The 16,705-nt window shown below is 64.8% G+C and overlaps 2 protein-coding genes across 3 annotated transcripts; both read right to left on the bottom strand.

Moving 5' to 3' along the window:
• Positions 1-2,003: 2,003 nt before the first annotated feature.
• On the bottom strand, positions 2,004-12,749 carry MAP1S (microtubule associated protein 1S). The gene is made up of 7 exons (XM_066205424.1): positions 12,576-12,749; positions 10,295-10,396; positions 9,540-9,622; positions 9,288-9,428; positions 5,279-8,396; positions 4,976-5,193; positions 2,004-4,564 (listed from the first exon to the last, which is right to left on the bottom strand). The coding sequence occupies exons 1-7, from the start codon at positions 12,730-12,732 to the stop codon at positions 4,409-4,411; spliced, it is 3,975 nt and encodes a 1,324-aa protein (XP_066061521.1). The 5' UTR covers positions 12,733-12,749; the 3' UTR covers positions 2,004-4,408.
• A 1,461-nt stretch (positions 12,750-14,210) lies between these two features.
• On the bottom strand, positions 14,211-15,311 carry LOC136302138 (cocaine- and amphetamine-regulated transcript protein-like). 2 transcript variants are annotated; one of them, XM_066205465.1, is made up of 3 exons: positions 15,004-15,311; positions 14,595-14,669; positions 14,211-14,495 (listed from the first exon to the last, which is right to left on the bottom strand). In XM_066205465.1, the coding sequence occupies exons 1-3, from the start codon at positions 15,139-15,141 to the stop codon at positions 14,388-14,390; spliced, it is 321 nt and encodes a 106-aa protein (XP_066061562.1). In that variant the 5' UTR covers positions 15,142-15,311; the 3' UTR covers positions 14,211-14,387. The 2 variants fall into 2 exon arrangements, with proteins under 2 accessions (XP_066061562.1, XP_066061561.1); XM_066205464.1 differs by having other exon boundaries at positions 14,211-14,669.
• Between the last annotated feature and the right edge of the window lie 1,394 nt (positions 15,312-16,705).

Here is a 16,705-nt window from a genome sequence, read left to right as displayed (position 1 = left end):
GAGATGCGGGAGCGGAGCCGCCGGCCCCGGAGAGCTGCCGCTGGCGCTGGCGCTGTCACCTGCTCGGTTGTCATCGACCCCGAACTGTCGCCCCCTCCCTCGCGGCGCTGTCGCCCCCCGAGCTCCCGGTGCTCCCGGGGGTGTCACCGCAGCCGCGCCCCCCTCCCGGGCTGTCCCCCCCTCCCGCCGGTGCCAGCCGGTGCCTCGCTCCCCGCTGAGCTCATGGCCCCGGCTCCGCCTGTCACGGGCGCAGCTGCGGGAGCGGCGCCGAGGCGTTCCCGCGGGCCGGGGGAGGGACATTCCCGGCGGTGACATTCCCGTGTTCCCGTCGGGAACTGACCGAACATCCCGCCGAGCCGCGGTGCCACCGAGCCGGGGCGGCGGGCGCGTCACCCGGCGGGTTCGGTTACGCGCCGCCTTTTGTCCCCGGCGACACCCGGCAGGTGTCACCGCGCCCGGGCGGCGGTTGGCGGGTGCCAGGCCGGTGACGCCGCGGTGGGCTCGGGGGGGCGGAGGGTTGGAGACCCTTCCCCAGCTCCACGCAGCCGGGTGGGGCCTGTGCTGGCGCTGCCACCGCGGGCGTTGTCACCTCTGTCACCTCCGTGTCCCCGCGGTGTCCCCCACCAAAGTGGCGGGGACAATGGGACCCCCTCCCCAAAACCTCACTGGGAAACAGCGGAGTGGGGGGCTCAGAGGGGGCTGGGGGGGACAGGGACAGCCCTGAGGGACACCCCCGAGCCTGGGGGGGCTCCAGGGGACCGAACCCCCCCCCAGCAGTGATCGAGGAGCCCCCTCCCCAAAAACACCCCCCGATGGAGCAAAGAGAAGATTTTGGGGAAGGGGAGGATTGGGATGGGCTGGGAGGGGTGGGAAGGGGAATTTGGGGGCGGGAAGGTGAATCTGGGGGTGGGTTTGGGGGACTTTGAGGGGGTCTTGTCCCCCGCTCCTGCCAGGCTGGGGGACACGGGGATCCCCCTGCAGCACCGAGGAGGCTCCAAACCCCCCCAAAATCGCCCCAAAAAAGCTGCGGGGGATGAAGGCAGCGGCTGCAACCCCCCCCCCCCCCCTCCTCCTCCTCGTGGGGCCGGGGGCGGCGGGGCGGGGATGGGGATGAGGATGGGGATGAGGATGGGGATGGCGTTGTCATGGCAACCCCGCATCCAGCCTCAGCCTCGGCGCTGCCGCACCGCAGCACATCCACATCCCCACCCCGAGCCCTCTACAACCCCCCCGGGGACACCCTGGAGCCCCCCAAATCCCCTCTCCCATCACCTGGTGCAAGCCCTCCCACCCTCTCCAAAAAAACCCGCCCCAAAATCCATTTCCCACCTCATTAAAACCCCAAAACACCCTCAACAAAGGCTGAGCCCAACCCGTCCTTTCCCACCTCCTCCCCAAATCTACGGGATCCCCCAAATCCCCTCTCCAACCAAGTGCTGCAATCCCTCCCACCCCATCCCCCCCCCAAAAAAAAACCCAAACAAATCCCTTTCCCAAAACAAACCCCACCCCAAAATCCTTTCCCACCTCATTAAAACCCCAAACACCCTCAACAAAGGCTGAGTTCAACTCGTCCTTTCCCACTCCCTCCCCAAATCCACGGGACCCCCCAAATTCCCTCTTCCACCACCTGCTGCAACCCCTCCCACCCCCTAAAAAACCCAAAAAACCCCAAAATCCCTTTCCCCCCCCAAATAAAACCCGCCCCAAAATCCCTTTCCCACCTCATTACAACCCCAAAACACCCTCAACAAAAGCTGAACCCAACTCATCCTTTCCCACCCCCTCCCCAAATCCACGGGACCCCCCACCCAAAAAACCAAAAAATTCAACCGGGACTCCCCCCAAAAATTTAAAAACCATCCCAAAATCCCTTTGCCACCTCATTACAACCCCAAAACCACCCAAAACTGAGCCCAACCCATCCTTTCACACCCCCTCCCCAAATCCACGGGACCTCCCCCCTCCCCCGCCAAGAAAAAAAAAAAAAAAAAACAACAAAACACCAAAAAATTCAATTTTTTGGGACCAAATTTTTTCGGGACCGCCCCCCAAAAACAAAAAAAAAACTTAAAAACCACCCGAAGCACGGAGCTCCACAAGGAAGGACCCTCTTTAATGCTCGTTTTTCCACACACGTTTGCCGGGCGGGGACGCGGCGTGCAGGACGAGAAGCGTGTGCCGGTGCCCACGGGCGGGGGGGTTCAGGGGGTTTGGGGAGGGGGCTGAGGGGTTTTGGGGAGGGGTCACGGCCACCCCACCCCCCCAAAAAAAAATCCCCCCTCCCACCGACCTCTAAATCTTTCCAGCTGAAGGGAAAAAAAAATGATTTTTAAAGCACTAAAGGTGAAAACATTCAGTGCCCCCCTCCCTCCCCCCAGTGCCCGAACGACAGGACGATACAATCGAAGGTAAAAGATCCTTTAAAAAGGGATTTGAGGGGGGGGAAAGGGGAAAGATAAATAATACCCCCCCCCAAAAAAAAAAAATTTGGTTCCTTCAGTTTTCACGATTTTTTTTTACGATTTTTTTTCGTTTTGTTTTATCTTAAAAAGTCGTTTACAAAGAAAAAAAAAAAAATCGAGGAGCCTCCTACAAAAACGGGTTAGTGTTTGTCCCCGGGGTGGGCGGGGGGAAATTTGGGGTGGGGTCCTCACATTCTGTGCCCCCCCCCTCCCCAAAACATCCAACCCCCCCCCCCCCGACCCCCCTTTTTTGGTGCTTTCTGTTCATAAAACCCCTTTAAAAAAAAAAAAAAATCTGATTTTGGCAGATTTCGGCAACTCCCAGGGCTGGGGGTGGATGTGGGGGGGGCTGCTTTACACTCCCCTCCTCCCCCCCCAAAAAAATGAGGGGCTGGGGGGGTGTCTTTGTTCAGCCCCCACCCCCAAAATTTTAGTTTTTTTGGGGAGGAGGAGGGAAAGGCCATCAGTGCAGCGAGCTGGGCAGGGCTCAGCCCGGGGAGAGGATGAAAGGTGGGGGTTAAAAGAAATTTGGGGGGGGGTGTCACAATTTTGGAGGGAGTTACAATCAGTTTGGGGGGGGTCACAATCAAATTTTGAGGGGGAGTTACAATCAATTTCGGGAGGTTAAAATCAGTTTTGGGGGTTCACAATCAATTTTGAGGGGGGTTACAATCCATTTGGGGGGGGGTCACAAACAATTTTGGGGGGTTACAATCAATTTTTTGGGGGGGGTCACAATTTTTGGCGGAGTTACAATCGATTTTGGGGGTCACAGTCAATTTTGGGGGAGATCACAATCAATTTCGGGGGGTTAAAATCAGTTTTGGGGGGGTCCCAACCGTTTTGGGGAGAGGGTAAAACACCAGGGACAACCCCACAGCAGCAGCCCCACCTCGCCCCCCGCCCAGGGATGGGACCCCCGAGGTTGTCCCAGGTCTGTGCACCCCAAAAAGGAGACCCAGCCCCCCCAAAAAAGGGGAACACAGAGCCCTAAAAAAGGAGACTCAGCCCTCCCAAGAAGGGGATCCAGTCCCCCCAAAATAAGAGACAGAGCCCCCCAAAAAGGGGAACTCAGCCCCCCCAGAAAGGGGACTCAGACCCCCCCAAAAGGAGACCCAGCCCCCTCCCCCCCATTTCGAGGGTTTTGGGTATTTTGGGGGTGGAGGAAAATTGTGGAAATTTGGCCGAGGAGGGGGAAAAAACAAAAACCCCCCAAAAAAACCCAAGAAAACACCAAAATTTTACCCTGTTCCGTGGAGCTGCCCGCGGGGCCGGCTCAGCACTGCCGGGAGGACACACCCTGTCACCTCCCCTCTGTCCCCTCTGTCCCCAGCCGGCCCCGTGTCCCCTCCCCGGGCTGGCGGCGGGTGCAGAGCGTGGCTGGGCGGGCGTGCGGCGCTGGGGGGACACGGGGAGGGGACACGGGGAGGGGACACGGCCCCTGCTGTCCCCCCATCCCCTCTGCTGTCCCCCCCGTCCCTCTGAGCGTGGGGGTGACACAAGGAGGGGACACCACCCCTGCTGTCCCCCCTGTCCCTCTGAGCATGGTGGGGGGCTCAGAGAGGACTGGAGGTGGCACAGGGAGGTGACAGCACCTCATCTGTCCCCTCTGCTGTCCCCCCTCTGTCCCTCTGAGCCCTCAGAGAGGGCTGGGGGTGGCACAGGGAGGGGACACCGCCCCCGTTGTCCCCCGCATCCCTCTGAGAGTGTGGGGGGGCTCGAGGAGGGCTGGGGGGGCTCAGAGAGGGGACACCACCCCTGCTGTCCCCTCTGCTGTCCCCCCTGTCCCTCTAAGTGTGGTGGGGGGGCTCAGAGAGGGCTGGGGGTGGCACAAGGAGGTGACACCACCCCCTCCGTCCCCTCTCCTGTCCCCCCTCTGTCCCTCTGAGCGCAGTGGGGGTCTCGGGCAGGACGAGGAGGGGCCCAGGGGAGGTGCCCCCCGCTCAGAACTCCACCTTGCAGGCGGGGAAGGTCTCGTCCTGCATGGCCACGGTGCTGTTGCTGCCCAGCACGGTGATGCCCAGCTCCTGCTGCCGCTCGTGCGTCTCCTGGTACCACTCGTGCATCACCAGCGAGTCGAAGGTGGGGATCAGGGTCACCTGAGGGGGCACCCGGGACATTGTCACCACCCCCAGGAACGAGGAAGGGCGCCCAAGATACTTTGTCACCCCCCAAAATATTGGGAAGAGGCACCCGGGATGCTTTGTCACTCCCCCCAAACAATGGGAAGGGGCCCCCAGGACATTTTGTCACCATTCCCAGGAACAAGAAAGGGCACCCCGGACAATGTGTCACCCCCCTCAGCATCGGGAAGGGGCACCCAGGGCGTTTTGTCACCTCCCAGACAGCAGAAAGGGGCACTCAGGCCACTTTTGTCACCCCCTAAACATGGGGAAGGGACACCCAGGACAACCTGTCACCCCCCAAATATCGGGAAGGTTCACTCAGGCCACTCTTGTCACCCCCAGAGGACCAACCCCCCCCTCCACGCCCCCAGGCCGGTCACTGACCTGGATGTCCACTCCCCAGTGGTGCTTGGCGGCCAGCAGGGCGTCCAGCAGCGGCCGCAGCACGCCCTCCTTCAGGTGGTCATCGCCGCTGACCACGTAACACAGCGAGCGCACGCGCCGGAAGAACTCCTCGTCCACCGTGCGGGCGCTCCACGAGCCGGGCAGGTAGGCCAGGTCCACGTACACCGGGGGGCCCTGGGGGGCTGCGGCCTTCGTGCCTGCCGGGACACGGCCACAGAGGTCACAGCTGTCCCCGGGGACGCGGCGGTGTCACCCTTTGTCACCTCACCCCGTCCCCGTTACCTGCTGGCGATGCCCGGCCCGCTCCGGCCGCCGGCCGCGCTGTGGCACCGCGGGCGTTCCCCGCGCTGGACGAGCCCTTCTTGTCCCCAAGGGGTGGCCGGGATTTGTCCCCAGCGGGCCTGGCCTTGGCGGCCGAGGCGGCGGGGACACGAGGGGGCTCGGCTTTGGGGGCGGCGGGCGCGGAGCCCACGCGGGACGGGGTCCTCTTCACCCCCCTGGAGCCCGCGGGGGGCTCCTTGCGGCCGGGGGGCAGCGCCTCGGGGTCCACCATGCAGATGCCGGGCTGGGCAGGGAGGGGACACGGGTCCTTCAGGGGGGCCGGCAGAGGGTCGCAGGCTCTGGCCGCGCCGCGGGCCGGCCGCTCCGAGGAGTCCTCGTCCGACTCCAGCCCGTCGGCCAGGACGGACGGGCAGTCCTCAGCGGCCGCGGGGATGTCCGAGTCGGACAGGGTGGGCAGCGACTCGCTGACCGACGTGGGGGGGGTCTCTCCCGGCCGGCCCCGCGGCGGCGCCAGCTCCTGGGACGGGTCGCTGTCCGACAGCTCCCGCGGGCTGGCGGCGGCCGAGGGCGACCGCTCGGATTTGGGGTGCTCGAACTCGCACGGCGACACCAGGCACAGGTCCACGTCGTGCGGCGAGTCCGAGCGGCGGCCGGGCCGCGGCGCCGCGTCCCCGTCGCCCCAGGGCGGGTGGTGACACGGCCGCAGCGGCAACGACAGCCCCCCTTTGGTGGCCTCGGGCTCGTCCCCGGAGCCGCGGGAGCGCCGCCCGTCCTCGGGCGGGGACTCGCTGACCGGCGGCAGCACCTGCTCGAAGGACACCGACAGCGACTCGTCCACCTCGGTGGAGTGCGGCGAGCCCACCTCGGCCGGCAGCGAGGGCGTGGTGATGGTGGGGGACACGTCGGGGACGTCGTCCTTGAAGGGGCTGAGGGACAGGCAGCCGGCCTGCTTGTCCGGCCCCGCGCCGTCCCTGCCCGCTCCGGCCGCCGGCCACGCCGCGCTCTGCCGGCCGGCCCCCGGCTCCTCCACGCCCTCCTCCACCGGGGACTGGTGGAAGGGCGTGTGGCCGGCGCTGGCCGGCCCCGAGCTGGCCGGGGACATCATCTCCAGGGTCTTCTCCTCGGAGCTGCCGCAGGGATCCTCGGCCCCCTCGGCGCCGTGGTTCAGCAGCCCGGTGGGCGTCAGGTCGAAGTTGACGCTGCGCTCGCTCCTGGGCGTCTTGGCCACGGGGGACGGGGGGCAGGCGGCTCGCAGGGGGCTGCCCTCGGGGTAACGCGAGCGCTGGGGGCTCTCGGGGTCTCCCAGGCCGTTCTCCAGGCAGGACGGATCCCCGCCCGGGCGCCGGGTCCCCCCGTTCTCCAGGGACAAAGGCTCCAGCTCGCTGTCGGCCGTGGCGATGCCTTCATCCGTGGATTCCTCCTTCCTCCTCCTCCCGCCCTCGCGCTCGGCCTCGGGCAGCATCTCCTCGGGGGAGGAGGACTTGGAGCCGTCCGAGGCGCCCGGCTCCTTGCGGGCTGTTTTAGCCTTGGCTTTTTCTGGCTCTTTCTTCAGCAGGGATTTCTTGGCGCCGCCGGCCTTGGCCGGGGCTTTGCGGCTCTCCGGGCCCGGCGTTTTCCGGGCCGGAGCCTTGGCCGCAGCCTTGGCCTCTGCCTTCGAGTCCTTCCGCAGCGTCTCGGCCTTGGCCTCCTTCTTCACCACCTTCACCACCTCCTTCTTGGCCTCCGCCTTGGCCTCGGCCCCCTCGTCCTTCTTTGGTGGTTTCTTCTCCTCTTTCCTGGCCGTGGGCTCCTTCTTGGGCGCCACTTTCTCCTTGCTGGCCTTCGGCTTCGGGTCCGCCTTCGCCGACTCCGGCCTGGCTCGGGCGTCCTTGGCTTTCTCCTCCTCTGACCCCGTTCTGGCCGCGTCCCCCAGAGATTTTGGCTTCTCCTTGGTCCCGGCTTTCACCTCTTTCTTCTCCACCTTGGGAGTCTTCTCCTTGGGCGCCGGCGCCTCCACCAAGCTCAGCCTGGAGCCCGACTTGAGGCTCTCCTTGCTCTCCGCCCTCCTCTGCTTCACCGGCGGCGCCTTCTCCGCCGGCGCCGTCCCCTTCAGGTCGTTCTTGGTGACCACGGGCTGCTTGAGGAACTCCAGGTGCTTCACCTTCTCCAGCCCTTCCAGGATCCTGGCCTGGGGCGTGCAGCCGGGGAAGAGCACGCGGATGATCTTGTCGCAGCGGCTGACGGGGTGCCACACCAGCAGCACGCACAGCGAGGTCAGGCACTGCAGGGGCAGCTCCTGCTCCCGGGGGAAGCCGTTGCCCGCCCAGTGCTGCAGCAGGAACTCCAGCTCCTTGGTGCCCCTCACGGGGTTCAGCACGTACATGTCCAGCCTGCCCACTCCCATCTTCTGGAAGAGCACGGTGGGCTCGGCGCGGGGGCCGCCGTCGCGGGCCAGCAGGTTGGGCTGGATGCCCAACTTCTCCAGGTAGTGCAGGGTGAGAGCGGCCTCATCGCAGCTCTTGAGCACCTTCGAGTCGCCCTCGATGTCCTTCAGCTTCTCGGAGGCGTTGAGGAAGACGACGCCCAGCTCGGGCGAGATGAGGTTCTTGGCCCAGTCGCCGTTGTTGCCCTGGGAGCTCTGCGATGGATCCTCCTCCAGCTCGGCCAGCTTCCTCTGCAGCAGGCTGTTGATGCCGGGCAGGCTGTCCGTGCCCGCGTGCGTCACCAGGATGGAGTCGATGCGGTCCAGGTGCCTCACCAGCTTCCAGAAGGAGGATTTGGGGTTGGAGCCGCCGTTCACCAACACGTTGAAGCCGTTGACGGCGAAGAACGCCGAGTCCCCTCTCCCGCCCGGGAAGATGTAGCAGCAGGGCTTGGAGAGCTTCAGGAAGCCCACCATGGTGGGGGGCTCCAGGAGGTCGAAGGGGGATTGGGGCTCCAGGGACTCGGACAGGTACTCCATGAACTCCTCCAGCCCCTCCATCTCGGGCAGCACGCAGCCCGGGTTGTAGCGCAGCTCGATGAAGTCCTGCAGGTTGTGGTGCTCCAGGCCAGAGTCCCTCCACTCCCCGAAGTCGGGGCAGCTGATGGTCAGCCTGGCCTTGGCCGAGGGGTCTGCAGAGCTCAGGATCTCCCCCACCTGCACAGAGGGGCTTCGGGTGGGAGGGGGCACCGGGGTCACCCCGTGTCCCCCACCGGCATGGACCCACAGGGGCAGGAGGTGTCCAGGGACACGTTAAAACATTGGATCCACACCTGCTGCCGGCTTTCCGGGGGGATTTTGGGGTGCTGGGGGGTGGGGAGGCTTTCCCTGATCCTCCCCAACCCGGTTGTGGCCCCCCAGGCCTGGCAGGTGAGGAGCTGCCCCCCAAAACTCCCAGGATTTGCACACCTAAATTCCCAGAATCTGCACCCTCAGATCCCCAGGACCTGCACTTGTAAACTCCCAGGATCTGCCTCCCTAAATTCCCAGGATTTTCCCCTTTTCCTGCCCCTCATCACCCTGGGATGTTCCCCTTAACACCCCCAGGATTTGCCCCACAAACTCTCAGGATCTGCCCCTGAGGGTTCCCAGGATTTGCACTCCCAGACCTCCAGCACTCACCGCTCCTGAATTCCCAAGACTTTTCCTCCCAAATCCTCAGCCTCTACTCCCTAAATTCCCAGGATTTGTCCTCCCAGACCCCCAGGATCTGTCCCACTAAACCCCCAGGATCTGCGCCCCTAAATCCCCGAGATCTGCGCCCCTAAACCCCCAGGACCTATCCCACTAAACCCCCAGGATCTGGCCCCTAAAACCCCAGGACCTACCCCCCTAAACCCCCAGGATTTTCCCCTTTTCCTGCCGCAGACCCCCGGGATTTGCCCCACACCTCACAGTGTCCCCCCTGCGAGGATCAGGCAGGACCCAACACCATCCCCGAGGATCCGCCGGCTGCTCCAGACAACCCCACCAACGTCCTCATCCCTCAACCCCATCCCCACAAAACCCCACCCCGGGCTCCTCCCCGCAGCTCCCGCGGCCCCACACCTCCTTGTCCGTGAAGATCTGGATGAAATCCCGCAGGGAGAAGCAGCCGGTCTGCAGCATCAGCTCCCCGGTGTCCTCCACGCAGGGCCCCGCAAACACCAGCAGCTTGTGCTGGGACACGTCCGTGATCAGGTTCCTCAGCTGGGGACACACACAGCGGGGTTGGGGACACGGGGGGACACACACAGGAGGGTTGGGGACACGTCAGGGACACCCCGGGGACATCCCCAAGGTCCTACAGCGGCGGCTCACCTCGTCGCACAGGGATTTGTCCGAAGGGTTCAGCAGCACCAGGGTCTCCAGCACGTCCCCGCGGTGGTGGAGGGTCCTCTGGCCTGTGTGGGGACACCCAGGGGGTGACAGCCACTCCCTCCCCACCCCAAAATTGTCCCCCTGGGCGTGACAAGGCCAGCAGGTTTTCCGGAGGAAGAGGGACGGGCAGTGTCCTGCTGCTGGTCACCACGGGGGTCAGGGGACACGTTTCCTTCCTGCCACTGGGAGAGGAGGGAAAAAGGGGGAGATTCCCCCAAAAACACCTCCCCAAAGGTGATTTTTTTTTTTTTTTTTTCCCTTTCTAAGCAGGGAAAGCCACAGCCAAGGGTGGGATGCGGGGAGGGAAAAGCAGCTCCGGCTCCACCTTCCCCATTTCCCATGGAAAATCCCATCCCGCCCCTGCGCTGGGAGAGGGAAGCGGCTCCTCACGAGGAGGGATCACGGGGCTTGGGTGGCTGGGGTGGGGCACAAAGCCAGGCCTGTTCCCACAGAATCCGGGAGAGGGGAACGGGGAGGGGGCGGCCCTGAGCACCCACCCACCCATCCCACCACCCCCAGCCTTCGGGAGCGATTTTCCTCCCTTTTTTCCCTGTTTTTAATCCTCATTTTTACTTTTCACAATGCTCGAGAAGTGACTGGACATGAGGAGCTTCACCCACCCACCCATCCCACCACTCCCAGTTTTTAGGAGCGATTTTCCCCCTTTTTTCCCCATTTTTAATCCAAATTTTTACCTTTCACAATGCTGGAGAAGGTGGCCGAGTGCCTGGACACGAAAAGCTTCAGCTGCTCGTCCAGGTTGCAGGAGGTGAGGTCGATGTCCCAGGAGCGAATCCCTGAGGAGGAGACAAAAAAAAAAAAACAAACCCCCAAACATGGAATAAAAATCTGGGATTGGGGGGGCGGGGAGGGTTCAGAACCCACCAGCAGCATCCCCAAAACCCCCTCGGTGCCATAAAATAAAATCCCCCCATAAAACCCGCCCCCTGTGAGGTGTTTTGGGGGCACCCACCTGTGCCCACACCTGCCGGGCAGGTGAGCTCCTCCTGCCAGTGACTCACCCAGGGCTCTGCCAAATCCCAAATCCCAAATCCCAGCGCCCCGGGGCACGGAGCAGCTCTGCCAACACCTCCTCCAAAGGTGCTCGTTAAGGGATTAAAGGATTTGGGGCCACCTGCCAGCGCCGGGGACGGGTGCAGAGCCCCAAAAACCAGCCCTTGGGGGAGCTCCCCAGGAGGGATTTGGGGAGGTTGTTCGTTTATTCCCAAAAAGTTTGGCTGGTTTCGGGTGTTCCTGAAAACGGCTGCAGGGCGGGAGGGGGATGGTGTAACCGCCCCGGGGGTTGCACAAGGGTTTGGGGCCGGGTTTCGGGTGGTTTTGGTGAGGTTTGGGGCCGGGTTTGGGGTGGGTTTGGTGAGTTTAGGGCCGTTTTTGGGGTGGTTTTGGTGAGGTTTGGGCTGGTTTTGGTGAGGTTTGGGGCCGGGTTTGGGGTGGTTTTGGGGCCGTTTTTGGGGCGGTTTTGGTGAGGTTTGGGCTGGTTTTGGTGAGTTTAGGGCTGGGTTTGAGGTGGGTTTGGTGAGTTTAGGGCCGTTTTTGGGGTGGTTTTGGTGAGGTTTGGGCTGGTTTTGGTGAGGTTTGGGCTGGTTTTGGTGAGGTTTGGGGCCAGGTTTGGGGTGGTTTTGGGGTGGTTTTGGGGCCGTTTTTGGGGCAGTTTTGGTGAGGTTTGGGGCCGGGTTTGGGGTGGTTTTGGGGTGGTTTTGGGGCCGTTTTTGGGGCAGTTTTGGTGAGGTTTGGGGCCGGGTTTGGGGTGGGTTTGGTGAGGTTTGGGCTGGTTTTGGTGAGTTTGGGGGCGGGTTTGGGGTGGGTTTGGGGCCGTTTTTGGGGCGGTTTCGGTGATGCTTGGGACAGCCCCATGGTGAAAGGGAATGTCTCTCCCATGGCGGTTTTGGGATTTGTTCCCTCTGGGATGATCTGAGACCCCGAGAACCCTCCCCAAATGTGGGCACGGCTCAGGGAGGGATGTGGGGGCTGGAGGGGAGAACCGACAACGTGTGGGGGAAATCCCGGAGCAGGAAAAGAGGGAAATCCTGGGAATTTTGGGGGCAGATCCCGGAGATGTGGGAGGACAAATCCTGAGAACGCCGAGGGGCAGATCCGGGGAATTTGGGGAGCAAATCCCGGGGGGGTTTGGGGAAAGATCCCGGGGGGCTGACGGGCAGGGAAAGGGGCAAATCCTGGGGATTTAGGGGGGCAGATCCTGGGGATTTAGGGGGGCAGATCCCGGGGATTTAGGGGGGCAGATCTCGGGGGTTTAGGGATCAGATCCTGGGGATTTAGGGGGGCAGATCCTGGGGATTTAGGGGGGCAGATCCCGGGGATTTAGGGGGGCAGCTCCTGGGAGTGTAGGGCTGCAGATCTTGGGGGTTTAGGGGTGCAAATTTTGAAAATTTAGATGTGCAGATCCTGGGGCTTTTGGGAGACAGATCCCGGGGATTTAGAGAGGCAGCTTCTGGTAATTTAGGGATGCAAACCCCTGGAATTTAGATGTGCAGATGTTAGGGATTTAGGGGTGCAAATCATGGGAATTTAGGGGTGCAGACCCCGGGAATTCAGGGGTGCAGCTCCTGGGGATTTAGGGGCGCAGGGAAAGAGGCAGATCGAGGGGGGTGTCAAACCCAGGGGGAGCAAATCCTGGAGATCTCGGGAGAAGAAAGACCTGGACGATTCAGCCCCCTGAGGATTTTAGGGCAGGAAAAGGGGGCAGATAAGCGGATTCCAGAGGGACAAACCCGGGACCGAGGGGCAGGAGAGGGCGCAGCTCCCTGAGGGCGGGGGCACAAAATGGAGCAAAATCCAAGGAATTTCGGGGCGCAAACCCCGGGAACCCAAAGGGGCCGATCCTTTGGGGCCGGAGCAGGACGGAGCAGCCCCAGAGCGCCGATCGCCCCCCCGGGCTCTGAGGGACCCAACGGGGCATCCCCGGGGAGGGGCCCCCGCGGCACCGCGCGGTCTCACCTCGCTCCAGCTGCTGCAGGGCGGCGGCGCGGAGGCCGGGGCGGTGGCAGCCGCCGCCCACGATGGCGAGCAGCGAGAAGCGGCGCGGCGCCGCGGCCGGAGGGGCCGGACCGGCCGGAGCCGCCGCAGCCGCCGCAGCCACCGGAGCCGCCGCCATCTTCGGCGCCCCCCGCCCGCCACGCCGGCCACGCCCCCTCTTGCGTCACAATCAGGTTGTCCACGCCCACTGATGTCACCGCCAGCCAATGGGAGCGCGCCTGAGGGGAGGTGGGTGGGCGGAGCGGAGGTGGGAGAGAGGGGCGCTTAAAGGGGCAACGCGCGGGGTGGGGCAGCGGGTGGGGCCCGCGCACGCGGGGTGGGGTGGGGGGGGGGGTCTGGATGGGGATTTGGGATTTTGGATCGGGATTCGGGATCGTGGATGGGGATTTGGGATCGTGGATGGGGAGCCCGGATTCTGGACTGGGGTCTGGGATTCTGTATGGGGACGAGGAATCGTGGGTGGGGATTTCGGATCGTGGATGGGATTTCGGGTTTTGAATGGGGATCTGGGATTCTGGATGGGGATTTGGGATTGTGGATGTGGATCCAGGATTCTGAATGGATATCCGGGATTCTGGATGGGGATTTGGGATCGTGGATGGGGATTTGGGATCGTGGATGGGGATCCCGGATTCTGGATGGGGATTTGGGATCGTGGATGGGGATCCCGGATTCTGGATGGGTATCGATGAGGGATTCTGAATGGGGGCGAGGAATCCTGGGTGGGGATTTGGGATCGTGAATGGGAATTCGGGATCATGGATGAGGATGCGGGATCGTGGATGGGAATCCGGGATTCTGGATGGAAGATTCGGAATCCTGGGTGGGGATTTGGGATCGTGGATGGGGATCCCGGATTCTGGATGGGTATCGATGAGGGATTCTGAATGGGGGCGAGGAATCCTGGGTGGGGATTTGGGATCGTGAATGGGAATTCGGGATCATGGATGAGGATGCGGGATCGTGGATGGGAATCCGGGATTCTGGATGGAAGATTCGGAATCCTGGGTGGGGATTTGGGATCGTGGATGGGGATCCCGGATTCTGGATGGGTATCGATGAGGGATTCTGAATGGGGGCGAGGAATCCTGGGTGGGGATTTGGGATCGTGAATGGGAATTCGGGATCATGGATGAGGATGCGGGATCGTGGATGGGAATCCGGGATTCTGGATGGAAGATTCGGAATCCTGGGTGGGGATTTGGGATCCTCGATGGGAATTTGGGATCGTGGATGAGGATTCGGTGTTCTGGGTGGGGATTCTGGGTTCCGGACGCGACCGGGCCGGGCTGTACGAGCCCCCGATGCCCGCGGATTCCTCCATCCATCGGCCTCCAGCGGCTCGGGAACCGCCGGTGCCGTGACCACGGGAGGATCCGGCACTCCGCTCCCGGCCCGTCCCCGCAGCGCTCCCATTCCCGCCGGCCCCGGAGCGGGATGAGATTCCCTGTCCCCCATCCCTGCCCCAACCTCAGATCCCGACGTGAACCCACAGCAGGATTAGACCCCCCCCATCCCTCAGGACCCTGCCCAGCGGCAGAGCGGGGCTGGGAACCTCAAACTCCCCAAAAAAAACCAGAGGGCAGGCGAGGATCGGATGGTTTAATGTGTCCCCGGACACCGCCAGCCCCGCGGGCCGCGGCTCCGGGGGTTCTGTGCGGGTCCATCCCGGTGCGGGGAGAGCGCTGGGGCTCCCGGCTCCTCCCGGGGCGCAGAAAGGTGTCCCCCGGTGTCCCGCGGTGTCCCGCGGTGTCCCACGGTGTCCCCGGTGCCTCAGGAGCACTTGAGGCTCAGGAGGTCGCAGGCGGTGCCGCGGGGGCAGCTGCAGAGTTTCCCGAAGCGCGCCCCGCGCCGCACCGCGCACGGCTCCCGGGGCTCGCACTGCGGGACGGCACCGTCAGCCCCCCCCGCCTGCCGGGGGTTTGGGGGTCCCCCCGAACCCCCAGAGCGAGCCCCCGCCGCCCCCCGGCCCCGCCGTACCCCCGGCACCCAGCTCAGCCTCTTCTCCAGCGCCGGCGGCTCCGGCTCGTCCGGCAGCTCCCGGAGCGTCTCCGCCTGCGGGGCGGCACCGGGACACCCCCAATCCCGGGGCACCCCAATTCCCGGGGCACCCCCTAGAACTAGCCCCAAACTCGCCCGATCCCGGGGATTTCGGGGTGCAGATCCTGGGGTTTAGGGGTGCAGATCCTGGGGATCTAGGGGGCAGATCCTGGGGGTTTAGGGGGTGCAGCTCCTCACCTGCCAGGCCTGGGGACCCACAGTCGCAGCCGGGGTGGGGGAGATCAGGGAAAGCCCCTCTTGGGACCCCCCCCCCCCACCCCCCAGGGCCCTGCCCAGCACCCCAAAATCCCCCCAAAAAGCCGGTAGCCCCCCTCCCCCAGCCCCTCACCAGCTCCGTCTCCTCCCGGCCGTGCCCGGGCAGGCTCAGGCCGGTGCCGGTTCGGAGCCCCGGTCCCGGTTCGGGGGTGCCGAGCAGGACGAGGCCGGAGCCCAGCAGGCAGAGCAGGCAGAGCAGAGCGTTCTCCATGGTCCCGCCGCGCCCCTGGAAGCTCCGGGATGTGCCGGGCTCGGTTTTATCCCTCTCCGCCAACCACCCCCAAACACGCGGTGACGCAGACGGGGCGCCTGTGTCCCCCCCAAACCCCGTCACCGGGCTGCCGAGGGGGACACAACATCCCTGGGGACAGCGGTGACACCAGCCAGCGGCCGGGGACGGACGTCAGCACCGTGACCAGGCGGGGACCCCCGGGTGACCCCCCCGGGCCGCAGCTGCCGCCAATTCCCTGAGCAAACACCGGGCTCGTCCCGGCCCCGGACACGGCACAGACCGGGGGGGCACAGATGGATTTATTGGGAACGTGGGGACAGCCGGGGGACAGACAGACAGCGAACACAGACAGGGGGACACGGGAGCCGCAGCTCTGTTGTCCCACAGCCCCTCCAGGCTCTCCGCTCCCGCTCCATCCCTGTCTGGTCCCTCCCGCCCCCGTGGGTGCCCAAACCCCGCAGGATCCCCACAGGGACCCACAGGTCCCCTCTGCCCCCCAGGGGATCCCCCAGTCTCTCCTCACCCCCGTGGGGTCCCCCCTGTCCCGCCGCCATCCCAGGTCCTGCCGAGCATCCTTCTCTCCCCCCTCCTCCTCCTCCCCCTCGCTGGGGTTTGAGTGGAGACCCCCAGAAACCGGGACGGGAAGGGCGGCGGGACGGGGACGGGGGCACCGCCGGACACCGGCAGGACGGAGGCGCGGAGAGCCCCGATCCCGCCGAGCCCGGTCCCCCCGACCCGGTCTAGTCCAAACCCACAGTCCCGGTCCGGTGAGCCCCAGACCGGCCCGGTGAGCCCCAGACCGGCCCGGTCCCGGCTTGGGAAAAACGGTCCCGTTGCCGGGGCCCCGGTGCAGCTCAGTCCCGGTTAACCCCGCCCGGTCCGGACCCGGTTCGGTTGGTGCCGCTTTGGTGACCCCAGCCCGGTCCCCATGGCCCCCGGCCCCGTTCCAGCTCAGCCCCAGCTCCCCGGTCTCGGCGCCGGCCCCGGTATGGCAGCGCCCCTCCAGCACGCGGCCCCGCCCACACCCCGGGGCTCCGCCCACCCACGGGCAGGAAGCCTTCTGGGTAATGTAGTCCCCGTTTAATGGCGCGGGGAGGGCGGGGCGCTCCAGGACTCCACTTCCCAGAAGGCTTTGCGGCACGGGGGCAGCGAGCGGGCGGCGACATCGCCGCCTGCTGGGCCGGAGGAGTCAGAGCGGGAGCGCGGCCATCGGTGTGACGAGCTGCGGCCGTGCTCGGACACGGGGACATGGGGGGACAGCGGGAGGGGGACCCGGGGACAGCGGCACAAAGCGCCAGCACCGCCGTGGGCAGCTGGCAGCGTGGGAAATACGGCTCAGGAGGACGCGGCCGAGGGAAACTGAGGCGCGGCGTGGCCGCCGCCCGCGACCCCGGGGGATCAGGCGCCGCTCCGGCCCTGCAGCGTCGGGGACCCGGGGGCCAAGCTGAGGCTGGCCGCGTGTGCCAAGCCCGGGGACAAGCCCGGGCAGCGAGCGCGTCCCCCGGCGGGCCCGGGGCCGTGTCCCCGGCAGGTGGCGGCCGCC

Source organism: Chamaea fasciata, unplaced genomic scaffold, assembly GCF_029207755.1.
Source record: "Chamaea fasciata isolate MVZ Bird 193981 ecotype frontalis unplaced genomic scaffold, bChaFas1.0.hap1 SCAF_28, whole genome shotgun sequence".
NCBI classification, from domain to species: Eukaryota; Metazoa; Chordata; class Aves; order Passeriformes; family Sylviidae; genus Chamaea; species Chamaea fasciata.
The sequence above is the reverse complement of the archived record's forward strand: the minus strand, read 5'-3'. Positions and strand labels throughout refer to the sequence as shown.